General features: G+C 44.4%; 1 protein-coding gene across 1 annotated transcript; it reads right to left on the bottom strand.

Moving 5' to 3' along the window:
* Positions 1-27,000, bottom strand: LOC311103196 (myosin-binding protein C, fast-type-like; the record flags this gene model as incomplete). Its single annotated transcript, XM_084144746.1, has 29 exons — positions 1-129; positions 1,391-1,577; positions 5,945-6,081; positions 7,796-7,955; positions 8,202-8,341; positions 9,164-9,359; positions 9,605-9,693; positions 9,825-9,992; positions 10,159-10,293; positions 10,418-10,606; positions 10,828-10,932; positions 11,248-11,407; positions 11,650-11,789; positions 11,911-11,940; positions 12,044-12,150; positions 12,391-12,556; positions 12,748-12,908; positions 13,076-13,181; positions 14,704-14,828; positions 15,030-15,162; positions 15,399-15,571; positions 15,658-15,714; positions 17,909-17,957; positions 18,193-18,310; positions 18,480-18,628; positions 18,783-18,911; positions 19,571-19,585; positions 19,932-19,952; positions 26,805-27,000. 29 exons carry the CDS (start codon positions 26,998-27,000, stop codon positions 92-94), a joined length of 3,579 nt encoding a protein of 1,192 aa, XP_084000872.1. The 3' UTR covers positions 1-91.
* Between the last annotated feature and the right edge of the window lie 976 nt (positions 27,001-27,976).

The raw sequence follows: 27,976 nt of genomic DNA, 5'->3' as shown, positions 1-27,976 counted from the left end.
ATTGTAATCATATTTATTCACGTCTATCCTGTTATACATAATCCATTATGATTCCTGCAGAACTGTATCCTCTGGTGTTTCCCTCGGTCACTCATTTCTTCTCCTCGTCTCCTTTCTTCTCCTGTAAGACTGGGGAGGGCAGAGAGAGAAACTCACCATGAAAGAGAGGCTAGAGGGGGATTATCCTACTGTACTACACTCCTTTAATCTCTCTCTCTCTCTCTCTCTCTCTCTCTCTCTTCTCTCTCTCTCTCTCTCTCTCTCTCTCTCTCTCTCTCTCTCTCTCCTCTCTCTCTCTCTCTCTCTCTCTCTCTCTCTCTCTCTCTCTCTCTCTCTCTCTCTCTCTCTCTCTCTCTCTCTCTCTCTCTCTCTCTCTCTCTCTCTCTCTCTCTCTCTCTCTCTCTCTCTCTCTCTCTCTCTCTCTCTCTCTCTCTCTCTCTCTCTCTCTCTCTCTCTCTCTCTCTCTCTCTCTCTCTCTCTCTCTCTCTCTCTCTCTCTCTCTCTCTCTCTCTCTCTCTCTCGTAAAGTGTTGGTCCCATTTTTCATGAGCTGAAATAAAAGATTCCATAAATGTTCCATATGCACAAAAAGCTTATTTCTCTCATATTTTGTGCACACATTTGTTTACATCCCTGTTAGTAAGCATGTCTCCTTTGTCAAGATAATCCATCCACCTGGACAGGTGTGGCATATCAAGAAGCTGATTAAACAGCATGATCATTACACAGGTGCACCTTGTGCTGGAGACAATAAAAGGCCACTCAAAAATGTGCAGTTTAGTTACAACACAATGCCACAGATGTTTTGAGGGAGTGTGCAATTGGGGGGGCTGAGGAGTATTTCTGTCTGTAAAAAGGCCTTTTGTGGGGAAAAACTCATTCTGATTGGCTGGGCCTGGCTCCCCAGTGGGTGGACCTGGCACCCAAGTGGGTGGGCCTATGCCCTTCCAGGCCCACCCAAGGCTGCGCTCCTGCCCAATCATGTGAAACCCATCGATTAGGGCCTAATGAATTTATTTCAATTGACTGATTTCCTTCTATGAAGTGTCACTCAGTAAATGGTTGTGTTTATATTTTTGTTCAGTATAATAAGATGATTTGTATTCTGTACAACTGCCTGCATATACACGCACAATCTCTACATTTAATCTTGTAAGGAAAAACGACATACTATCAGTGTTCCCAACAAGCGATAATCATAAGTCATAGATCGTGAATACATGACCAGCTTTGTAATAATGGGTTTAACTGATGATAACTGATGATTAGTTAGACAACTATTGACTGCCAATAAAAGTATGTCTCAGGCTGAGCATGATAGGAGTTGTAGTGTGTGTGTGTGTTTGTGCACATCTATCTGTGCATGCATGACAGTGTGTGTGTGTCAGTACCTCGGACTTCCAGCCTGCACTCCACCTCGTCCTCCCCCAGGTCGTTGATGGCCTTACAGGAGTACTTGCCCCCGTCAAACTGGCCGGGCTTCCTGATGTTCAGGGTCAACACCCCCTGGTTGTTCTGCATCAAGAATTTAGGATCCTCCCCAATGATCATCTTATTCTTCATCCACACAATCTTAGCCTGAGGTGAAGAGAGGGGGAAGAGGGGGGGGGGGGGTTAAGAGAGGAGGGAGGGAATTTAATTGGGGCAACATTTGGCCTTGAAATATAATCACCCACTCATTAAGCAATTTTCCATTGACCCCGGTTTATTAGACAAAAGCAATGTCATGTGTGTAATGGAAACGGCAGATATAGGAGACATTTTCTAAAGATCGACAACAGTTCTATCCATTTGACGGGTGGATTTTTAATTTTTTTAAACATTCTTTATTGCGACAAATGACGATGGATACTGTGTTTTTTTAATAAATGATGATTGCCGAATCATTTTGAAGGAACGCGGGGCACGTGATGTCATAGTGTAACTATAAAGCTCCACTCCACATTTAATTATATGTATACTGCTTACAATATAAAAATGTTCAACTACACTGAACAAAAATATAAATGCAACGTGTAAAGTGTTGGTCCCATGTTTCATGATCTGAAATAAAAGATCCCCGAAATTTTCCATATGCACAAAAAGCTTATTTAGCTCATATTTAGTGCACAGATTTGTTTACATCCCTGTTAGTGAGCATTTCTCATTTGCCAAGATAATCCATCCACCTGACAGGTGTGGTATATCAAGAAGCTGATTAAACAGCATGATAATTACACAGGTGGACCTTGTGCTTGGGACAATAAAAGGACACAGTTTTGTCACAACACAATGCCACAGATGTCTCAAGTTTTGAGGGAGTGTGCAAGTGGCATGCTGACTGCAGGAATGTCCACCAGAGCTGTTGGCAGAAAATGGAATGTTCATTTCTCTACCATAAGCTGCCTCCAAAGTTGTTTTAGACCAGCCCAGGACATCCACATCAGGCTTCTTCCCCTGCGGGATAGTCTGAGACCAGCCACCCGAACAGCTGATGAAACTGTGGGTTTGTACAACCGAATAATTTCTGCACAAACTGTCAGAAACTGTCTTAGGGAAGCTCATCTGCGTGCTCGTCGTCCACACCAGGGTCTTGACCTGCCTGCAGTTCGGCGTCGTAACCGAGTTCAGTGGGCAAATGCTCACCTTCGAGTGCTATTCACGGATGAATCCCGGTTTCAACTGTACCGGGCAGATTGCAGACAGCGTGTATGGTGTCGTGTGGGCGAGTGGTTTGCTGATGTCAATGTTGTAAACAGAGTGCCCCATGGTGGCAGTGGGGTTATGGTATGGGCAGGCATAAGCTACGGACAACAAACACAACTGCATTTTATTGATGGCAATTTGAATGCAAAGAGATACCGGGATGAGATCCTGAGGCCCATTGTCGTGCTATTCATCCACCGCCATCACCTCAAGTTTCAGCATGATAATGCACGGCCCCATGTCGCAAGGATCTGTACACAATTCCTGGAAGTGTGAAAATGTTTCAGTTCTTCCATGGCCTGCATACTCCCCAGACATGTCACCCATTGAGCATGTTTGGGATGCTCTGGATCGACGTGTACAACAGCGTGTTCCACTTCCCGCCAAAAACCAGCAACTTCACACAGCCATTGAAGAGGAGTGGGACAACATTCCACAGGCCAAAATCAACAGCCTGATCAACTCTATGTGAATGAGATGTGTCGCACTGCATGAGGTAAATGGTGGTCACACCAGATACTGATTGGTTTTCTGAACCACGCCCCTACTTTTTTTTTTTTAAGGTATCTGATGCATATCTGTATTCCCAGTCATGTGAAATCCATAGATTAGGGCATAATGAATTCATTTCAATTGACTGATTTCCTTATATGAACTGCAGCTCAGTTGTGTTTATATTTTTGTTCAGTGTACAAAAATAATGTTTATTTGCAACACATGGATTGTCCTGACTTTCAGGAATGCCTGAATTGCTTAGCCTTGCTTTTCTGGCAAGTTTCACCATCCAATTATTTCAGATCTACAGGAGTGCAAGTTTCACCATGGCACGGACCATGGCAATACGTTGGCACATGATAATTATTAGAATATGGCAAATACAGTGCCTTCGGAAAGTATTCAGACCCCTTTACTTCTTACACATTTTGTTACGTTACAGCCTTATTCTAAAATTGATTTAAAAAAATAATAATCCTCATCAATGTACACACAATACCCCATAATGACAAAGCGAAAACAGGTTTTTAGAAAAAACCGAAAAACCTTATTTACATAAGTATTCAGACTCTTTGCTATGAGACTCGAAAATGAGCTCAGGTGCATCCTGTTTCCATTGGTCATCCTTGAGATGTTTCCACATGTCACGACTTCTTCTCCTTGTTCGGGCAGGCTTCGGCGTTCGTAATCACCGGCCTTCTAGCCACATCTCATCTCATCATTCCATTTGTTTTGTCTTGTCTATTACACACACCTGGTTCATATCCCCTCATTAGTATGTGTATAAGTGTTCCCTCTGCCCCCTTGTCCTTGTGGGTGATTGATTCATGTGAGGAGAGAGAAGGTTGGTTGAGCTTCATGTGTTTTGTATTGCCGGGGTATATTTTCCCTGTGTGCCTGTTTTGCTCCAGTGCGCCTGTTTTGCGCACTGGACTGTTTGACGCTATCCTGCGTAACTCTGTATTCCGGAATAAACTCTGTATTCTGTGATTTACCCTCCTGCGCCTGACTCCTTCAAATCACCCACCACACTACAACTTGATTGGAGTCCACCTGTGGTAAATTCAATTGATTGGACATAATTTGTAAAGGCACACACCTGTCTATATAAGGTCCCACAGTTGACAGTGCATGTCAGAGCAAAAACCAAGCCATGAGGTCGATGGAATTGTCCGTAGAGCTCCGAGACAGGATTGTGTCGAGGCACAGATCTGTGGAAGGGTACCAAAACATTTCTGCAGCATTGAAGGTCCCCAAGAACACAGTGGCCTCCATCATTCTTAAATGGAAGAAGTTTGGAACCACCAAGACTCTTCCTAGAGCTGGCCGCCCAGCCAAACTGAGCAATCGGGGGAGAAGGGACTTGGTCAGGGAGGTGACCAAGAACCCGATGGTCACTCTGACAGAGCTCCAGAGTTCCTCTGTGGAGATGGGAGAACCTTCCAGAAGGACAACCATCTCTGCAGCACTCCACCAATCAGGCCTTTATGGTAGAGTGGCCAGAAGGAAGCAACTCCTCAGTAAAAGACACATGACTGCCCGCTTGGGGTTTGCCAAAAGGCACCTAAAGGACTCTCAGACCATGAGAAACAAGATTATCTGGTCTGATGAAACCAAGATTGAACTCTTTGGCCTGAATGCCAAGCGTCACGTCTGGAGGAAACCTGGCACCATCCCTACGGTGAAGCATGGTGGTGGCAGCATCATGCTGTGGGGATGTTTTTCAGCGGCAGGGACTGGGAGACTAGTCAGGATCGAGGGAAAGATGAACGGAGCAAAGTACAGAGAGATCCTTGATGAAAACCTGCTCCAGAGCACTCAGGACCTCAGACTGGGGCGAAGGTTCACCTTCCAACAGGACAACGACCCTAAGCACACAGCCAAGACTACGCAGGAGTGGCTTCGGGACAAATCTCTCAATGTCCTTGAGTGGCCAAGCCAGATCCCGGACTTGAACCCGATCGAACATCTTTGGAGAGACCTGAATATAGCTGTGCAGCGACGCTCCCCATTCAACCTGACAGAGCTTGAAAGGATCTGCAGAGAAGAATGGGAGAAACTCCCCAAATACAGGTGTGCCAAGCTTGTAGCGTCATACCCAAGAAGATTCGAGGCTGTAATCACTGCCAAAGGTGCTTCAACAAAGTACTGAGTAAAGGGTCTGAATACTTCTGTAAATGTGATATTTCCGTTTTTTATTTTTAATAAATGTTTAAAAATGTCTAAAAACCTGTTTTTGCTTTGTCATTATGGGGTATTGTGTGTAGATTGATGAGGGGAAGAAACAATTTAATCAATTTTAGAATAAGGCTGTAATGTAACAAAATGTGGAAAAAGTGAAGGGGTCTGAATACGTTCCGAATGCACTGTATTAGTCGCGGGCTACCTGAAACATGAAACAGATAGGTGGGAGGGCATTCAGGCTGTTGCCAATTTATTAATGTGAAATTTGCCTAAATGGGTAATGGAAACATTTCAACCACTACATTTGTATTTTAGGTGTGACATCATTACGTCACACCTAACATTTTATCGACACAAGATAGTTAAATGGAAACGCACCCTAGCAGGCAATTGTCGCATCTATTTTCTATGCAAACTTTCAAAATGTCAAAAAAAATCACTGGACAAGTTAATGGAAACATAGCTTGTGACACACAAACGCACCTTCAAACAGCTTTTAGTTCTCACTCTCCCAACACACACCTAATTACAAACACACTTAAACACCCCCCCCCCCCCCCCCCCCCCGCACACATCCTCACCTTAGGGTAGGCCCGGACAGCACAGCTGATGGCAGTACTGTAGCCTGCAACGACACACCTGTCCACTAGGGGAGCTGTAAACTTGGGGGAGCCTCTCATGTCCTTCTCTTTGAAGGCTGGTTTGTTGTACTCCAGATCTGAGGGAGGGGGGTGGATATGGATGGGGACTGTGATGGCTGTGTTTAGCAGGCTATATAATAATAATAATAAATGCCATTTAGCAGGTGCTTTTATCCAAAGGGACTTACAGTCATCCGTGCATACGTTTTACGTTTGGGGGGTCCCAGGAATCGAACCCACTATCCTGGCATTACAAGCGGCATGCTTTAGCTTTATCAACTGAGCTACAGAGGACCATATGGTATATCATGTTACCCTATTATAACTACATGCTACATTTGGTATAGTATGGTGTAGTGTGGTGTAGTACAGTGGTTCTCAAACTGGGGGTCCCGAAACCCCGGGGGTCGCGAGAAGGTTTTGGGGGGTCACGAGTTTGAAACTGAATGTGAAAAAAAAAAATTTCACACATATTTTAAATCAGCTACATACCATTTGTAATTTTATATTTCAAAATGGTTACTAACATAGGCCTACGGTATTGCACCAAATTGTTGTCTCAAAAACATCTTATCTATGCTTAAGAACCAAAAAGTTGCGCGTCTTTACTGTTGACCAATGACCAGTCATCAGCATTGACACACAAAGGTGGGTGTATATCCAGATTAGTGACCAGAAAGCACTTGTTAAAATGTCTCTGGTTTTGCCTGGCAAAAGCATAGTACGTTTAAATCATCCACATAAAATAAAGTTTAGCAATCTGCTACGAACACATATTTGCCAGAACAATAGGCTACCTGGCGATTTAATTGATAATTTTAATATTCACTTGTGATATATACTTGTGAATGATGCCCAGGTTGTGTGCAGTAAGGCAAGAAACGCATGCAACTTAAAAAAATTAACACCTCATGTAGCCTAGCCCATAGGCTTATATGTTTTGATAAGGTTTGTATCATACAACTAAAGTGGCCAAATAACTTATTAAAATTAAGCACATTAATCCACTTTACAACCAGTGTAGAGTCTAACTGGCATACATAGGGGGTGCGTGAGTTTCAAGTTTGGAGAAGATAATTTTCACCATAAAAATGCACCTTTATAATAAAGCATTACATGCATAATCTCATTTGCGGTTACTTTTGAGAATGGTGTTTTCCTGCTAATTGATTGCATTTTGGAACATTTGCGCTTATAGCCTACTGTCATGTGCACATTGCTGCGCTTATAATGTGAAGAAATAGCCTAATAGTTTATCAACATTTTAAACTAAACGTTCTGATCTGTTGCATCAGCCTCATTGCTTTTAAAAAGTTTTCTGATGCTAGTGGTTGTATTAATTTGGGATCTATCGCATCCCACAACTGTCCCAGACTAAGTTTGGAATATTTCTTTCTCACACAGAAGGCCAAGTTGACCAATAGAATAGGTTAACTTTTGTACTATGGGGGATAGTAGATTGTAGATTGACATACTATAGGCTTGTGCTTACCCTAACCATGGTTTCCATCCGATCCTGCAACCTCCGATACATACAGGTAGGCCATATGATCCTGCTTGCTCTGGACTCCAGAGAAGTGACATGATATCCCTAGTTGATATTGGCTGCTATTAGCTATGAATGACCTTCATCTCAAAATGCTGGTGTAAAACACAGTTTATTTCTATATCTTGCATTTTGAAAGTGCATCACTGTTTATGGCTGTAATGACAGGCTACATTTGCGCAGCGATTGTGAGCGTGTGTTTGCGTGAGCATGCACAGGGGCTATAGTATGGTGTAGTGTATTACCTGTTTTTCCTATGATGGCAGTGTTCTTGCTGAAGGCCACCTCATCGCTCAGGCCACAGATGTTCTCACTGTACACACGGAAGGAGTACTCGTTCCCCATGACCAGGTCAGACACTGTGCAGCTGGGCCGGCGGTTGTGCTCATACACCGTGAACCAACCCTGACCAGAGAGAGAAGGAGAGGGAGAGGGAGAGGGAGGGAGGGAGAGAGAGAAAAAGGAAGATGTTTACAGAGAAGTAGAGAGGTTGAAAAAGAAGGAGAGGAGATGTGGATATATAGAGGCAGATGTTTGAGAACAGAGGATGAGGGAAGTGAGGGCAGAGAAGGAGAGGTGAGGTGGATACACAGTATAGAAAGAGAGAGCTATAGAGAGAGATGAGGAAAGACAGAGGAGGGAGTTGGAGACCTGGGTCTTCTTGTCAGCCTTCTGGATGGTGTAGCCGGTGATATCAGTGTTGCCTGTGTCTTTGGGGGGCTTCCACTCCAGAGCAGCGTTGAAGCCCCACACATCTGTTACCATCACATTTATAGGAGGACCTGGCTTGTCTGTGTGTGGGGAGGGGGGGAGAGCGAGAGCGAGAGGGAGATAGGGAGAGAGGGAGAGGAAAGGAGGAAAAAGTAGGAAGGAGGAAGTACATCTGTGTGTCAGAGAGAGAGAGATATCTCTTTTAACAGACAAACAGACAGCGAAAATGGAGCATGTGGAGTGTGTCTCATGTACGTCAGTACTCCAGGATGTTTGTCATTAATCCTGGTCTCTGCCGTGCTGCTGCTGCTGTGACTAAACGTGTGTGGGGGCTGATCTGAAGAGCCTGGCCCTCTCATTAGCTCACCTCCCAGCAGGGGAAAGGAGACCAAGGCCCCTAATCCCACCCTACTCCCAGTCTACACACCAATAATCCCAACGGAACCTCACCACATAATCTCCCCACCCCAGCCACACAGCACCCTGACCCTCACACGGGTGCTAAGAGGAGCAGGAACGAGGGGAAAGAGGGGAGGGAGGGAGCAAAGCGACGGTACGGTGGCAGTCAGGGCAGGAGGGAAGGATTGAGAAGAGGAGAGGAAGAGAGGAATCAGCCTCTTTGATGATTCCCACCCTCCTTTGGAGTCTTAGATCCCCTCCGAGGATTAAATGAGGAATTATCATCAAATTAAACTCTGGGGTGTCATCCTAGATTTAAGTCATTGCATCATACTGGCTCCATATTTGACTGTAATAAGTAGTAAAACATACTAGGTATAGTCACTGAAGGGTGAGCGGAGACATACAGTTATATATAGCTTGCATCCCAAATGGAACCCTATTCCCTATATAGTGCACTACTTTTGACCAGATCCCCAATGATGTTGGTGCCAGTGACTGACCTACGACCTGGATGTGTATGTCAGCCTTGTCCTGCATGTTGTCTATCTGGACAGACAGGGTGTACTTCCCAGAGTGGTCCCTTTCTGCCGAGCGGATGAACAGGATGGTGTCAAAGTCACTGGTGCGGATGCCCACCGATTTATTCTCCAGGGGCTCACCGTCTTTCAACCAGTTGACCACGGGGCGAGGCTTCCCCTGGGGGGAAAAAGATTTACTGAATTAAAGAGTGAGACGCTGCTACAGGAGAAGTGGAGGAGGAACACCCAAAAGTGAGAAAGGTGTTGACTGGCAAGAATATCTCATTTTCTGACTGTTTAGTTTTGGCATTACAGGACAATGTTTGCTCTTCTTTTCACACACTGAGACCCAGCTAACATGAAGTCAGCCCTGTCTCTAGCCCGGGGAAGGTTACTGCTGTGTGGTGCTGGCTGTTCTCAGACCTGGAAGGGGATGACCAAGTTGATCTTCTCGCCCACTTTCCTGATGAACTTGGTTCTTAGCTGGCGAGGCAGGCGGATCTTTGGGTACTCTGAGACATGGAGGGAGACAGAGAGGAATGTCAACATAGAAGTAATGGAAGTGGGTGTGTTTACTGTGTGTGTCAGAGGTCTATGGAGAAGTGTGTGTGTGCGTAAATCCATGCAAGCGTGTGAGTCTGACCCATGATCTCTCTGATGGTGACAGACTGTTTCAAGTTGCAGGGGGGGCTGCGTCCAGCGATATTCATAGCCACCACTCTGAACAAGAGCTTCTCTCCTGTTGGCAGCCCCTTCACACGGTACGTGTTCTTGTCCACTGGCTCCTTATTGGCCACCACCCAGTTATCCTCTGAGGGATGGACCAATAGCAGAAGAGCATTCATTATCATCCACTTAGAAATGAGATGGTTTATCTATAGAGTTTTATAGGAATTCTACAGAGGAATTTTATGGGAGAGATTAGTGAATTAGAAGAAATTATAATATTATTCAGCAACCCCAAAATCCTCCTTCACCTCCTTCTTTGCACCACTCGATTATGTACCCGTCAACGCCCCCTGCTCCAACCCTCTCTGGTGGACGCCACTTCAGGGCACAGGTGCTGTCTGTCACATCCTCCACCGTCAGACGAGTGGGCTCACTGGTAGGGGCTGAGAGACAGAGGCAGAGAGAGAATAGATAAAAGGAGAGGAAGACAGAGGTAAACTGTATAAGTAGAGTATCAGGAGATTGAAAGGCTCCTCTCCACTGCTCTAGTAATAAGTGTCTACCCACCGATGGGCATGAAGGGCTTGGAGTTGCCGCTGGGCTGGGAGATGCCGATCCCATTGACAGCAAACACCCTCATCTCATAAAAAACACCCTCAATCATCTTCTTAGCCTCGTACGTGGTTGACTCAAACACCTCAAAGTTCAGCTTGGTCCACCTGGAGGAACCCTGCTTCTTCCTCTCCATCAGGTAGCCTGCGAGTGACATCATCACAGAGCAACATTACATCATTACAGTCTGACATCATCAGAGTGACATCACAGAGCGACATTACATAATCATAGAGCGACATCATCACAGAACGACATCATTAGATTTTACCAATGTAATGAGAGAGATTAACAGATAGCTGATAACCATGAGGAAAGAGAGATTGATAGCTTAATAGATAGATGTAAAAATAGGAAAGGTGCACCTTTGACGGGCGAACCCCCATCAAATTTGGGGGGATCCCATGTAATGGTGGCTGTGTCCTCGCCAACTCCCATACACCTGACGTTCTCTGGAGGGTTAGGCACATCTGGAGGGGACAGGAGAAACAGTCAGGACAGGACATAGGGGTGGCTATGTTCTCACCAGCTCAGAATGGGTTCTAACTTAATGTCAATTAATGTCACATCTATTATTGAATCACTCTTACTGAATTGTTTTTTAAATATATGTTTACCTCTATTGCATAAGAGGGGGAGAACAAATTATAGAGAGAGAAAAATGAGAGAGCAGGGAGATGTGGGGGAAAGAGGAGAGCAGGAAAGGCAAGGGGACAGAAGTGAAGAGGGGAGAGTAGTAGACTGGAAAGAGAGAGGGGAGAGAGGAGAGAGAGAGTACCACTGACCAACGATCTTGATGGTGAGCTCAGCCCTGTCCTCTCCGGCTGGGTTGGTCACTATGATGGAGTACCGGCCCTCGTCTGGCCTCTCCGCCCCCTCAATGACAAAGCTGCTCAGAGTGGTCCTGGTCTCCACCCTCACTCTGCCCTCCGCCTCCGATATCACCTAGAGACAGGAACAGGGAGGGCACTTAGACTACTGGACTGACACTGTCTGGTGATTCAGCTACTGGGTGTAACCTGGACACACTATTTCATCTTTCTCTCAGAGTCTTGCATGGTCTAATGGTTGGTTAATGTGAGTGACACCCTGCCTTTGATGCCCCCCTTCCTTAGAGAGGCATGCTGGGGCAGGGGTTTGATGTGTGTGTGTGTGAGGAGGATGTAACAGAAATACTAGATCCTCACAGTGTCTCCTTTCATCCAACACACGGTGGGGACAGGCTCTCCTGTGATCTCCACATCAAGGCGGAGCTTGTTGCCAGCCACCACAACAATAGTGTTCTTGCTGCCCGTGCTACTGGTGTCCAGGTGAATTTTGGGAGGGTCTGTGAGGGGCGGAGGAATGTCAGTGAGGGACGGGTGGTCCTGGGTGATTATCACAGTATTAAATACAGTGTAATAAATAGGTAACGCCAACGGATGATAGGAGACAATAGCCACACCTACCTTGGCGTGGAACATAGTCAATCTTGATTTCTGAGGGAAACAGGGAAAACACATCAATCAGTATCATTTAAATGTAGGCTCTGCTTCATTGTACTCAGTAAAACTTAGGAGAGTCTCTCTCTCTCTCTCTCACCAATGAAGTTGAGTTTAGCGGAGAGGGAGAGTGCGTATCCTTCAGGGACAAAGGTGTAGTTTCCTTCGTCCTGCGGCTTCACGTCATCAATCGTCAGCTTGTGGATCCTGGAGAACAAACGGCAACCCAATGTTACCAAGGAGACAACAGACACTCGCAGTGACCCACAATTATGCAAAGCACAGTTACCCTTGCAACATGCTCCATAATGCAAAATCAAGTCAAAAATAGAATATGTACTGTACTGACAAGGTCCCATGGAGAAGGAGAATTTGAGGATGTTCAAGCCTGTCTGAAGTTATTTAAACTCAATGACCCCCCAAAGCCCCAGCAATGTGACGCCATACCTTCCGATGTGTGACATCTTGATGCGGTTGCCGGGTTTGACCTCCACACCGTCCTTGAACCACTTGCCCACCACCTTCTCATCAGACACCTCACACTTGAACACGGCCTGTTCACACGCCTTCACCGACAGGTCAGCTATACTCTGCAGAACCTCCAGCTCCTTGGCTGAGCACCAGGGGCAGAGATGAAGGGAAGGAGAGGGAAAGATACAGAAAAGAAAGCAGAAAGAGACAGAAAAGAAAGCAGAAAGAGACAGAAAAGAAAGCAGAGAGAGAAAGCATTTCGGACTCTTCCGAAAATGAAGTTAATAAAAAATTAACTTTTTTAGTATACTGTATGATATCTGAAAGTGGTACCTTCCACTTCCAGTTCTCCTTTGGATTCTCCCCCGTTAGTGTAAACATAGTACATTCCGATGTCCTCTATGGTTGCTTCACTGATGACCAGAGTGTGTTTCTTCCCATCCTTCTTTATCCTGTACTTCCCATCCTTGGTCAGCTCAACTCCATCTTTCATCCTGAGAATGGGTGAAACACACACAGACATAGAAATAGTGTTTAACAGTTGTGAGAGACACATACACACACAAATGCCACAGCTGTAACAGAGATTGATAGATAGATAGATTGATTGATTAGTTACTTAGTCATTTGACTAAAAAGGGTATTAGTATGAGTCCCTCACCATTTGACGTTGGCTCCTTCCTCTGACACCTCACACTCAAACTCCACCTTCTCTCCCACCACTACGTGCACGTCGTCCAGCAGCTTGGTGATGGTGACCGGGGGCTCTGTGGAGACACAGACGTCAACACAACTCATACACCTCATACAAACACCAGGGGGCAGTTACACACACACACACACACACACACAAACACACACAACCACACTTACAGGAAAACTCAACACCAAAGTAAGCAGAAGAATAAGGCAGAAGAAGTGGAAGAATGATGAAGCTGAACATTTCATGGCACAGCACTGTATGCTGAGCTAACACAAAGACACGCACATGTAACATGTACCAGTCCGCTCCAGGATTCGATACCATGTTTCACAACAACACAATTTTACATTTTTACATTTTAGTCATTTAGCAGACGCTCTTATCCAGAGCGACTTACATGAGCAATTAGGGTTAAGTGCCTTGCTTAAGGGCACATCGACAGATTTTTCACCTAGTCGGCTCGGGGATTAGAACCAGCGACCTTTCGGTTACTGGCACAACGCTCTTACCCACTAAGCTACCTGCCACCCTATGTACTCAATTATGTACTCAAAATCAATGCCGCCCTATGTACGCCCTATGTACTCAATTACTGGCACAACGCTCTTACCCACTAAGCTACCTGCCGCCCAATGTACTCCATAGTCTCCGTTAATACTGCTATAGAAACAGAAAACTGAGCTGTTGTGGTACGGGGGAGACACTACCTCAGGTCTCCGGGAAGGTGACATCATCATCATTGTGTCAATGTGTGATGCTAAGCTAGCATCCGTTAGCTACCATCCTCTACATCCACCTCCCTCTGACCTCCTTCTTTTCCGCAGCAACCTCAGCAGATGATAGACATCAACTCTGGGATCTGAGTCACGGCACCACTGTAACATGTACCGTCCGCCGCGGGATTCCATACAGTACCATGCTCACAACAACAACACAACAACGTACTCAGAAGTTTCCGCCAGAACCGCTATACCACAAAAGCCCTGGATGCTTTTTGGTGCGGGGGGGGGGGGCGACAGTACTTCAGGTCTCCGGAAGGTGACTGAACAGTGTGATCGATGCTAAGCTAGCTTCCACTAGCTGCCATCCGCTACACACACGTACACCTTCTCTCACGTTAAGATACATCAACATGTACGGCATTGATATAAACACTGACAGAAGCAACAGGGACGTCTAAATAACCACAACAACATACAGTACACTGTGGTGGTCGCACTGGAATGGTGTCTGTGTGGTGAAAGCTTACCCGTTGCTGTAGGGTCTGATAATGCAAAAACAGGATGAAATGAGTGGGCACAGAGAGAGAGCAAAGCACATGATGATTGAGAGCAAATGCATCTTTGCCCCTCTACCCAAAATCAACGAGACACACAGAACACGCATAAGACACGCTACAAACTGGACAACAAATACAGGACGACAATGTTGTACAGACATACTGTTCATAGACATTAATACACACATACAAACATTTACACATATACTGCATTCACAGTAAATGTTGACAGACACTACACACTCAAAGACACTGAACTAAGCAGGGAACAACTCCCTCCCCTCATGTCAAGATGCTGAGTGTTTACCTTTGACAAAGACTTCCGTGAAGCTCTTCTCCTCTCCCACCACACACTCATAGGCTGCATCGTCAGACAGGTTGCACTTGTTGATGGTGAGTGTCCGTTTGTTGCCCACGCACTCAAACACATACCTGACATGACAGACAGACAGGGCAGAGAGAGACACTGGCAGAAAACAGAGAGGACAGACAGAGACACTAGTGATCGAGTGTCGCTCACTCAACCCATCGACAAATGAATGACTCACGCTCATATAGTCAAATATACTGACAATCACGCATGTTCACACACACACACACACACACACACACACACAAAGCAGCCTGTCTCACTTGGCGGAGGGTTTGATCTCCACTCCGTTCTTCAGCCATTTGACCTGAGCGTTGGGGTCATGGAGCTCAACATGCATCTGGGTCCTCTTGCCCTTGTCCACGGAGTAACACTGCTCTAGCTTCTTCAGGAAGGCTGAGTGACGGGAAAGAACCACTGTTATGTCTCCCGCCTTTACACACCAGACACAACAACCAGAATAACCCCAGCAACACAATACACCAGATTACTTCCCTTATAGAGCCCCTCGGGCATTCACTATAGTACTGCATTCCCTTTCCCAAACACTCAAGTATAAATGCCCACGGCTTGCCTACTTCCTCCTCCAGTATCTCTCTCTCCCCCCTCCCTGCCTCTTTCTCTCCCCTCACCGTCACTCTTCTTGGGTTCCACCTTCTTCATCTTCTTCAGTCTCTTGAGCAGGCCCCTGAGGTCTGTGATGCCGTAGTCAAAGGCGATCTTCTCATAGTCACATGGTTTAGCATCCTTCAGGATCTCCCACACATCCACTTCCTCTTTGGGCTCGTCCCTCACCTTTTTTTCCCTGAAAGAGAGGGGGAGAGGAGATTGATTGTGTGAGAGTGTGAGAGTATGTGTGATTGCTCGTAATGGAGTTAACTCCACTCCTACCTTTTTTTGAGGAGGGCACTGAAGTCCAGGTCACCTGCATCCTCTCCTGCATCTCCCCTGGGGACAAGAAAGGGTACGAGTGGGAGAATTAGGTTTCCTACTGTGTTAGGTCAGGTCAGGTTAGAGGAGTCGTTCATTTAAAAAATAATATACAGTATACTGTACATACAAATATACATGTTGTATATTAAGGTTTTACTTATGATCAATCAACAATGAATATCTGTGCTATTTCAATGCTATAGTGGTGAATCATTGTTTGTTTACAAAAAATATGGATGTGGACAGATGGTACTACACTGTACTGTGCAAAGACGAACACACACACACACACACACATTCACTTTCTCTGACGTAAAGACACATCAACGATATAGTATTGATATAAAAGTCATAACAACAGGGACGGAATTCCCATATACACACAAATATACAGACAGTACACTGTGATCGCACAGTATCGCACAGTGTCTGTAGCCATGGCTTACCCTTTTTTGGCGCCTTTTATGCCTCTGATAACACAAAACAGGATGGTAATGAGTGAGCATATAGAGCATAGTGGGATGAATAAGTGCATACTGACACTTTACCCGCCTAAATTCAATGGGACATAAAAACCAGCATACTAGTGTACACACACACACACACATTTGAACACACAGTAACAAATAGAGGTCAATACTGAATGTAACCCAAAAACCGATACACTGTACATGTACAAGGCTGTACATTGACACATATATACACAGTAGATACTGTGTAAATGTACACATAACACACACACACAGGTGGAACACACAGGTACTGCTGATACACACCCACACAGCACTTTTCTTCCACTCACATAAAGATCCACACATATGACACCTCATGATTGCATCTCTAATGTATGCCACTAGTTCCACTTGAGGCCTTTTCAAAGGGCCACACTCAGACAGACATACAGTACCAGAAATAGCCTCACATGACAAAGAACACATGAGGGGAAGCAAGGGCTATTTCAGATCTGAACACACACAGTGGACAGATGAAGAATTCCAAAGGTGGGAATATGGAAGCACACGAAGATAATCCCAAAGAATGGATTCTGAACACACACAATGGATTCAGGTTCTGGAAGAAGCTTAGGACAAGGCTGCCTTATAACAGAGAGGCAGCAAGGCCAGATGCGGAATCGCTGAGGAGGAGGATGGGGGTACACACGGATGAATCGCAATGACTGGATTCTCCATACTTACTGACAGTGGGAGTTGGAACGCAAAGACCGCCACATACTGTGGCAAGGTCAACACTAACCCATCCACAACCTTTGTGGTGTGGAAGGTTATTTGGCATCTTGGGTTTTCAAGCTTTAATTCACGCTTGTATCTCATCTCTTTTTTCATCTCTTTTAATTTTTTTTATTTATTTTTTTACAGAAATTCACAAAATAAACACAAAAACACAATATGAAATGGTCCTTTGCACGTTGTGTTTCCTTTCTTACCCTTGCTTTTTGTATTTTTGTCTGATTAGGAGAGGAAATCATATTTGAAACAGTGACTAGAGCGAACTGACTGGCGGCAGCACCATGCCAACAAACACAGAGGGATTTTCTACAGCTTTACAGCGAGAGACAGAGCTGCTGCACACATACTGAAACACAAGTCTTTGGAGACAGGGAAGAGAAGACACCCGAATACAGAGATACAGACATACAGGGATATACATACTGAACAGACACAGAAATAGAAACACATGGTCACATAATGTACAACTGACACACAAACAAACATACAGGTTAGTCACAGAGACACACCAGTAAGTCACAGAGACACACCAGTAAGTCACAGAGACACACCAGTAAGTCACAGAGACACACCAGTAAGTCACAGAGACACACCAGTAAGTCACAGAGACACACCAGTAAGTCACAGAGACACACCAGTAAGTCACAGAGACACACCAGTAAGTGACAGATACACACCAGTAAGTGACAGATACACAAATAGACATGAATGTACAGATAAAGACATAAAGAAAAGGCAGATGTATAGTACAATGACAGACATATAGTGAAGCCAAAACACACAGACACCATAGACACCTACAAACACAGATATGGGAGCCAGAAAGACAGTCAGGGGAATATATACTCACAGAGAGGGACAGATGCCCAGAGGCAAAGATAGAGAGAATAACCAACATATGTGAGGTGGGAGAGAATGACAGATGATATGTTGAATGGAACCACCCTGACAGTGACACTCACGATCGCTTGAAGGCATCCAGGATGTTGGCGGGCTGCTCCTCTTGTACGGCTGAAACATGACAGAGAGAGGGAACGGTGATAGGAGCACTGGACTAACTGACAGACAGTTGAAAAATCTGGATGAATAATGGACTGAGTACTGACACTGAATAACATCTACCTGCCACATCATTATACATACTGTATCAAATATTGAATGACTTACTGACACACTCACTGACCACAGGTTAAGTGACAGATACACTAACTAAATGGCTGACAATGATGGCCTGGGAGGGACCCACCTTCCACTGTGACTTCAAATGTACAGCTGTCACACTTGTCTTTGGAGGTGACCTCACAGCGGTAGCCACCTGCATCTCCTTCCACTACTTTTATGATGCTCATCTCATATGTGTAGACCTGGTTGAGATGGTGAGAGAGGAAGACATACACCCTTACAATATATACACGCACACACACGGTGCACACACACACACACGGTACACACGGTACACACACAAAAGAGTAACACAGATGTACAGTAGACTTTCAGATTTGAGAGAATGTGAAAACAGTGATACACACACACCTTTGAGTTCCTGTCATAGGCCTCTTTAAACTGCACATGCTTGCCGGCCTTGCTACCCAGGTCCAGCCACTTCCCTTTCAGCCATTTCATGTTGGGCTTCCTCAGCAGGTCAGATGAGTCCACTTTAGCCACAAAGGTGACGTTCTTCCCTGCCACCCACAATTTACATCAACAGTCAGCAATTCTAACCTCTAGATACTGGTGTTGTTAGGATTCTTATGCATGATCCGTATGTGAGTGTCAATCCAAACTTCAGAGAGCTACAGTATGTCTCAGAGAGGGGGAAGAGGGCCGGGGTCTCACCTTTGATTACTGTAGTGCTCTCTGGCCTCTCTACAAATAGTCCGGTCAGCTCGGACTGCCCCCCTGGGACAGTCTCTAAAAATAGGAAGAGGTCATAGAGGTCAGGGGTTAGAATAATGTCATGGATGACTGCTCATCAGACATCATAGACACAACAACATCAGTAAACAGACAAATAGAGACAGTAGAACAAACATTAACCAAAGCATCTAACCTTTGTTTATAAATCCCTCTATCTTGTTGTTCTTTCATCCATTAATTTATTTATATTTTGTCTACTAGGCAGCAACATCAAAGGTCAAAGGTAAAGCTTGCCTTTGTTCACCCTGTGACTTATTGAGACTTCTTGTATCCACATTTAGCAACAGCTTTTCCCAAAGACAGAGAAAAGTGCTGCAGCAAATGTTTCCACTCCCTGAAATGTCTCCGCTATTATAATGGGTGATCATGAGAAATCATGTCACATGACATCAGTCTTGTATTTAACTGAGGGTCAGTATCCAAGCGTCTAGTCAAAACCAGAAGAGGGCCTCTAACAGCAGTAAGGTAAGCCCTCCAGGGAATGAACAAGGAACTAAAAACACATATGAAGACATGTTTATCCATCCCTTTCCACTAGTCATCTCCCACTTTGACAAAAGTAAATATAGCTCTTTAATGTTGTGATATTATCAAAGCATGACTGCTTGCTCCTGTTCCTTTACGTGCTCCCTCCTTTTCAAAAAAGGATTGCATTGTTTTGTGTCAGCAGAGAGACAAATACAAGCTTAAGTATTTGTTTGTCTTACCATCATCAGGCAATTCTGTTTCAGGAAGAAAGAGAGAGAAACACAGCGAGGGAACACATTAGCTACAGTATCTTTACTGTAATCTGAAAGATGAGCGTCTACTGAACAGTTATGAAAACCTGACCTGCAGGTGCTCTCTCTCACACACACAAAACTTCTCTCTCTTCTCTCTCTAACTTGGATGAACATTTCCTTTCTTTTCAAAATTGAGGTAAAAACTAAACGGTTAATGAGTTATTTCCTCAGTCGTCAAATTCAAACTTCAAACCAGTTGGTAACACTGTACTCATCATTACTATTATTGAGAATTTAGGGGAATTATTAACGATGCAAACGGAAAACAATCTATTTGTTCTCTCACCTTCTGAATCTGACAAGAGCTCTACGGAAAAAGAGAGTTTATAAGCATAGAGAAGTAAGTAAAAAGCCATATCGATTGACCAATCGAGTAGAGTGAGTAGGACCCCGGGTGAGCATCCATCGGGTGAAAAGGTTGTCGAGAGAATGGAACAAGGGTCAGGAGTCAAGTGAGGTCATGCACCTCCATAAACTCAGAGAGTCACACCGCCTATGACCCTCTCTCTGCTTTTATGGGCTCAGTTAATTTTATTGGAATCAAGTGACCCCTGTGCACAGATCCAGGCTCAGTTCTGTAGTGTGATTTAAATCGTTTCAGTTAGAATGTGAGTAAGTCAAGCTGATCCTGGAACAGCACCCAAGGGACACTTTGCCTTCAGCTCTTTACACCATATCGCTCTCACATTGGAAACTCACTGCGGTTTGAAACTGTGAGAGGTTGGGAGTGCAGCGATATACAACACCTTAAAATGGAACAGCAGAACCGGCAACCATCAAAACCATCCAAATTCTTCAGTCAGATTATTATGGGGGATGATGCGTATTATAGGAAATATTACTGCAGGTAAATATCACTTAATTCATTATTACTGTAACACTTCAGGAACAGATAATACCTTGATATTTCAGATCAACATATTTTGCAATACAGTACTTACAGTGATGAATGATAAGGGATATGGTATTGTGCAGGAACAGTATTTGAACTAACCCAACAAAAAACAGCAAAACTTGTCATCAACTTATCCTTCTATTAAACCATTAACTTAGTAAGTGCACAAATACACACGTCACGATATATACCCAGAGTAAATATATACAGTATATATCATTTTGTAATTTGTAATTTAGATGATGCTTTCACTCTGCATCAATTTCAAGTCAAGGTCATTTGATGTTTAATACAATTCCTTCACTTGGATGCTTTGGCGAAACCATGATACTGTATCATGTAATGTCTAATCTCAACAGATCAGGGGTGAGTTTCCCAAAAACATAAAGATCATATTTAGCACTAAAGATAATCTTAAATCCATTCATGAGCAATAGAAAAATGATGATCTTTATGCCATTCTGGCATTTTGCCAATATGATCTTTATGTTTTTGGGAAACTCACCCCTGATCTCTAGTAATTAGTATCAGTCGGCGCTGATATCTGAACAGCTATCTGTCAGACTGATTCTCTGGGTCTAACTTACCAACAGATGATTCCTAAAGATCTCTACATAAATGATACAGTATCCATAAACCCATAAAATAGGCCTGCAGGATCTCTTCCATTACTGACTGCCCTATACAATGGTCTGTACTGCTACAGTCAGACTATGAAGGCCTTCGCCAGAGCAATCCCAGGATTCAGTAGTCTCCGTTTGTCAGTCCACCGTGACGGACACTCAGGTCTCCGACACACCAACAGACCGTGCCGTGACTGAGACTGACAGACATGCACGTTAACCAGGTGATTGACAAGAAGCAGGGAAGCACACAAACACAGAGGGGTAGTTGTGTATTGTTTCCTTTCCTTACCATCTCCGCCCTCACTTCCCTCTGAATGAAAAGAAACAATTGGTACATAGACATTAGTACTGCGGACAGCGAAGGGTTAAACAACAACCAAATATACTGTCCCTGTGTACTGAGTCTGTGACTGGAGAAAAAAGTTGCACCGCACGATGTGCAGAGATGTGGATATGTGAATATATGAAATACTAGATCATAAAAACAAGACATACAAAAATACATAGGCTTACCCATGATGACACTGGCATACATGCTCGTTCATACAAATACACACACACGCATTGATACATTTGTGCATTCATACAGTCACTTCACTACAATCCTTTTTGTTACAGTACCCTTTCTTGTCTCAGGGGGCTTCGCCTCTGATAAAAGAAAGTAAAAGGTTTTATGGTCATGTATGAGGAGAATTCTAATATATACAGTACCAGTCAATAGTTTGGACACACCTACTCATTCAAGGCTTTTTCTTTATTTTTACTATTTTCTACTTTGTAGAATAATAGTGAAGACATCAAAACTATGAAATAACACATATGGAATCATGTAGTAACCAAATAAGTGTTAAACAAATCAAAATATATTTTAGATTTTAGATTCTTCAAAGTAGCCTCCCTTTGCCTTGATAACAGCTTTGCACACTCTTGGCATTCTCTCAACCAGCTTCACGAGGTAGTCACCTGGAATGCATTTCAATTAACAGGTGTGCCTTGTTAAAAGTTAATTTGTGGAATTTCTTTCCTTCTTAATGAGTTTGTGTTGTGACAAGGTAGGGGTGGTATACAGAAGATAGCCCTATTTGTTAAAATACCAAGTCAATATTATGGCAAGAACAGCTCAAATAAGCAAAGAGAAACGACAGTCCATCATTACTTGAAGACATGAAGGTCAGTCAATCTGGAACATGTCAAGAACTTTTAAAGTTTCTTTAAGTGCAGTCGCAAAAACCATCAAGCGTTATGATGAAACTGGCTCTCATGAGGACCGTCACAGGAAAGGAAGACCCAGAGTTACCTCTGCTGCAGAAGATAAGTTCATTAGAGTTAACTGCACCTCAGATTGCACCTTAAATGCTTCACAGAGTTCAAGTAACAGACACATCTCAACATCAACTGTTCAGAGGAGACTGCGTGAATCAGGCCTTCATGGTCGAATTGCTGGAAAGAAACCACTACTAAAGGACACCAATAAGAAGAAGAGACTTGCTTGGGCCAAGAAACACGAGCAATGGACATTAAACCGGTGGAAATCTGTCCTTTGGTCTGATGAGTCCAAATTTGAGATTTTTGGTTCCAACCGCTGTGTCTTTGTGAGACGCAGAGTAGGTGAACGGATGATCTCCGCGTGTGGTTCCCACCGTGAAGCATGGAGGAGGAGGTGTGATGGTGTGGGGGTGCTTTGCTGGTGACACTATCTGTGATTTATTTAGAATTCAAGGCACACTTAACCAGCATGGCTACCATAGCATTCTGCAGCGATACGCCATCCCATCTGGTTTGCGCTTAGTGGGACTATCATTTGTTTTACAACAGGACAATGACCCAAAACACACCTCCAGGCTGTGTAAGGGCTATTTGACCAAGAAGGAGAGTGATGGTGCGGCATCAGATGACCTGGCCTCCACAATCACCTGACCTCAACCCAACTGAGATGGTTTGGGATGAGTTGGACGGCAGAGTGAAGGAAAAGCAGCCAACAAGTGCTCAGCATATGTGGGACCTCCTTCAAGACTGTTGGAAAAGCATTCCTCATTAAGCTGGTTGAGTGAATGCCAAGAGTGTGCAAAGCTGTCATCAAGGCAAAGGGTGGCTACTTTGAAGAATATAAAATCTAAAATATATTTCATAGTTTTGATGTCTTCACTATTATTCTACAATGTAGAAAATTGTAAAAATAAAGAAAAACCCTTGAATGAGTAGGTGTGTCCAAACTTTTGACTGTTACTCTATATGCAGAAGCACACACCGAAATACCCACACCCACATGACACTTCCGCAAATATGTATACAGGATACACACAAACAAGTGAAGGCTAAGTATTCAGATCCCTTCACTTTGTTACGTTACCGCTTTATTCTAAAATGGATTAAATTGTTTTTTTCCCTCCTCAATATACACACAATACCCCATAATGACAAAGCAAAAAATGGATTACAAATAAAACACTGAAATATCACATTTACATAAGTATTCAGATCCTTTACTCTGTACTTTGTTGAAGCACCTTTGGCAGCGATAACAGCCTGGAGTCTGCTTGCGTATGACGCTACAAGCTTGGCACACCTGTATTTGGGGGGTTTCTCCCATTCTTCTCTGCAGATCCTCTCAAGCTCTGTCAGGTTGGATGGGGAGCGTCGCTGCACAGCTATTTTCAGGTCTCTCCAGAGATGTTCGATCGGGTTCTGTCTGGGCTCTGGCTGGGCCACTCAAGGACATTCAGAGACTTGTCCCAAAGCCACTCCTGCGTTGTCTTGGCTCTGGAGCAGGTTTTCATCAAGGATCTCTCTGTACTTTGCTCCGTTCATCTTTCCCTCGATCCTGACTAGTCTCCCAGTCCCTGCCGCTGAAAAACATCCTCACAGCATGATGCTGCCACCACCATGCTTCACCGTAGGGATGGTATTGGCCAGGTGATGAGCGGTGCCTGGTTTCCTCCAGACGTGACGCTTGGCATTCAGGCCAGAGTTCAATCTTGGTTTCATCAGACCAGAGAATCTTGTTTCTCATGGTCTGATAGTCCTTTAGGTGCATTTAGGCAAACTCCAAGCGGGCTGTCATGTGCCTTTTCCTAAGGAGTGGCTTCCGTTTGGCCACTCTACCATAAAGGCCTGATTGGTGTAATGCTGCAGAGATGGTTGTCCTTCTGGAAGGCTCTCCCATCTCCACAGAGGAACTCTGGAGCTCTGCAGAGTAACCATGTCAGTAATCTTCTCCCCCGATTGCTCAGTTTGGCCGGCGGCCAGCTCTAGGAAGAGTGTTGGTGGTTCCAAACTTCTTCCATTTAAGAATGACGGAGGCCACTGTATTCTTGGGGACCTTCAATGCTGCAGACATTTTTTGGTACCCTTCCCCAGATCTGTGCATCGACATAATCCTGTCTTGGAGCTCTACGGACAATTCCTTCGACTTCATGGCTTGGTTTTTGCTCTGACATGCACTGCCAACTCTGGGACCTTATATAGACAAGTGTGTGCCTTTCCAAATCATGTCCAATCAATTGAATTTACCACAGGTGTACTCCAATCAAGTTGTAGAAACATCTCAAGGATGATCAATGGAAACAGGATGCACCTGAGCTCAATTTCGAGTCTCATACAAAGGGTCTGAATACTTATGTAAATAAGGTTTTTTATTTTTTATAAATTTGCAACAATTTGTAAAAACCTGCTTTCACTTTGTCATTATGGGATATTGTGTGCAGATTGATGAGGATTTTTTATTTATTTAATCCATTTTAGAATAAGGCTGTAACGTAACAAAATGTCGAAAAAGTCAAGGGGTCTGAATACTTTCCGAATGCACTGTATACCATACGTACAGTGGGGAAAAAAAGTATTTAGTCAGCCACCAATTGTGCAAGTTCTCCCACTTAAAAAGATGAGAGAGGCCTGTAATTTTCATGATAGGTACACGTCAACTATGACAGACAAATTGAGAAAAAGAATTCCAGAAAATCACATTGTAGGATTTTTTATGAATTTATTTGCAAATTATGGTGGAAAATAAGTATTTGGTCACCTACAAACAAGCAAGATTTCTGGCTCTCACAGACCTGTAACTTCTTCTTTAAGAGGCTCCTCTGTCCTCCACTCGTTACCTGTATTAATGGCACCTGTTTGAACTTGTTATCAGTATAAAAGACACCTGTCCACAACCTCAAACAGTCACACTCCAAACTCCACAATGGCCAAGACCAATGAGCTGTCAAAGGACACCAGAAACAAAATTGTAGACCTGCACCAGGCTGGGAAGACTGAATCTGCAATAGGTAAGCAGCTTGGTTTGAAGAACTCAACTGTGGGAGCAATTATTAGGAAATGGAAGACATACAAGACCACTGATAATCTCCCTCGATCTGGGGCTCCACGCAAGATCTCACCCCGTGGGGTCAAAATGATCACAAGAACGGTGAGCAAAAATCCCAGAACCATACGGGGGGACCTAGTGAATGACCTGCAGAGAGCTGGGACCAAAGTAACAAAGCCTACCATCAGTAACACACTACGCCGCCAGGGACTCAAATCCTGCAGTGCGAGACGTGTCCCCCTGCTTAAGCCAGTACATGTCCAGGCCCGTCTGAAGTTTCCTAGAGTGCATTTGGATGATCCAGAAGAGGATTGGGAGAATGTCATATGGTCAGATGAAACCAAAATAGAACTTTTTGGTAAAAACTCAACTCGTCGTGTTTGGAGGACAAAGAATGCTGAGTTGCATCCAAAGAACACCATACCTACTGTGAAGCATGGGGGTGGAAACATCATGCTTTGGGGCTGTTTTTCTGCAAAGGGACCAGGACGACTGATCCGTGTAAAGGAAAGAATGAATGGGGCCATGTATCGTGAGATTTTGAGTGAAAACCTCCTTCCATCAGCAAGGGCATTGAAGATGAAACGTGGCTGGGTCTTTCAGCATGACAATGATCCCAAACACACCGCCCGGGCAATGAAGGAGTGGCTTCGTAAGAAGCATTTCAAGGTCCTGGAGTGGCCTAGCCAGTCTCCAGATCTCAATCCCATAGAAAATCTTTGGAGGGAGTTGAAAGTCCGTGTTGCCCAGCGACAGCCCCAAAACATCACTGCTCTAGAGGAGATCTGCATGGAGGAATGGGCCAAAATACCAGCAACAGTGTGTGAAAACCTTGTGAAGACTTACAGAAAACGTTTGACCTGTGTCATTGCCAACAAAGGGTATATAACAAAGTATTGAGAAACTTTTGTTATTGACCAAATACTTATTTTCCACCATAATTTGCAAATAAATTCATTAAAAATCCTACAATGTGATTTTCTGGATTTTTTTCCTCATTTTGTCTGTCATAGTTGACGTGTACCTATGATGAAAATTACAGGCCTCTCTCATCTTTTTAAGTGGGAGAACTTGCACAATTGGTGGCTGACTAAATACTTTTTTCCCCCACTGTATGTACGCATATCAAGCATGCAATTAGCTACGTTAAATGGCGATCCTCCTGCCTACTTGCATCGAGTTTCTAATTGCGGGGCTGCACATGTCTGCGTATTTTAGCTACGCAACTATGCAGGATCGCCATTTTGCCTAGCTTATTGTAGTTCTTGCGTTGAATACTGCGTGGGATGTAAATTAAGGCTTAACACATTCAGACTGAAAAGCTCTTACCCCCTGTTGCGGCTGGGCCTGTGTTAATGTTGCAGGCTGGGTCTGTGTTAATGTTGCAGGCTGGGCCTGTGTTAATGTTGCAGGCTGGGTCTGTGTTAATGTTGCAGGCTGGGTCTGTGTTCATGTTGCAGGCTGGGCCTGTGTTCATGTTGCAGGCTGGGCCTGTGTTCATGTTGCAGGCTGGGCCTGTGTTCATGTTGCAGGCTGGGCCTGTGTTAATGTTGCAGGCTGGGCCTGTGTTACTGTTGCAGGCTGGGCCTGTGTTACTGTTGCAGGCTGGGCCTGTGTTAATGTTGCAGGCTGGGCCTGTGTTAATGTTGCAGGCTGGGCCTGTGTTAAACTTGCAGGCTGGGCCTGTGTTAATATTGCAGGCTGGGCCTCTGTTAATACTGCAGGCTGGGCCTCTGTTCTTTTAATACATTATTTTAGCAGATTGAACTATCACAGTGGTTATGCTAGCATGTTGCACTTTGCAGGTACACAGACAAACACACACGCACGAAAGCACGCACTCTCCCACACACATTATGCACAAGTGACATGTTAGGCCAGAAAACCTCTTAGCCTCAGTAGCAGGCTGGGCCTCTGTTAATAAAATATAATGAGGATTTAGGGGATACATTTAACTAACATGAGTTGTTAAGCATGATGCACCTTGTACACATTTATAGAGACAAATACACCACGCACGCACACGCACACACACACACACACTCTCTGTTCAAGTGGGCCCCGTGTAGCTCAGCTGGTAGAGCATGGCGCTTGCAACGCCAGGGTTGTTGGTTCGATTCCCACGGGGGGCCAGTATGAAAATGTATGCACTCACTAACTGTAAGTCGCTCTGGATAAGAGCATCTGCTAAATGACTAAAATGTAAAAATGTAAATGACACCCTAGGTCAGAAAAGCTCTTACCATCTATAACAGGCTGTTAACGAAAATGATACGATTTTAGGCAGGGTGTGAAATAACTTAGTAATGCTAGCATGATGCACCAGACACCCATACATCAACATACACTCACACAGGTAACACATTCACTAACATGACTAGTAATGCTAGCATGATGCACATTGCACACACACTCTGTACAAGTAACACATCCAGCCAGAAAAGCTTACCCTCTGGAGCAGGCTGGGCCTCTGTTAATGAAAATTATAAGATTTTAATGTT

This window comes from Coregonus lavaretus (assembly GCF_964263955.1).
Source record: "Coregonus lavaretus genome assembly, chromosome: 28".
In the NCBI taxonomy this organism is placed as follows: Eukaryota; Metazoa; Chordata; class Actinopteri; order Salmoniformes; family Salmonidae; genus Coregonus; species Coregonus lavaretus.
This window is presented reverse-complemented; position numbering and strand designations above follow the sequence as displayed.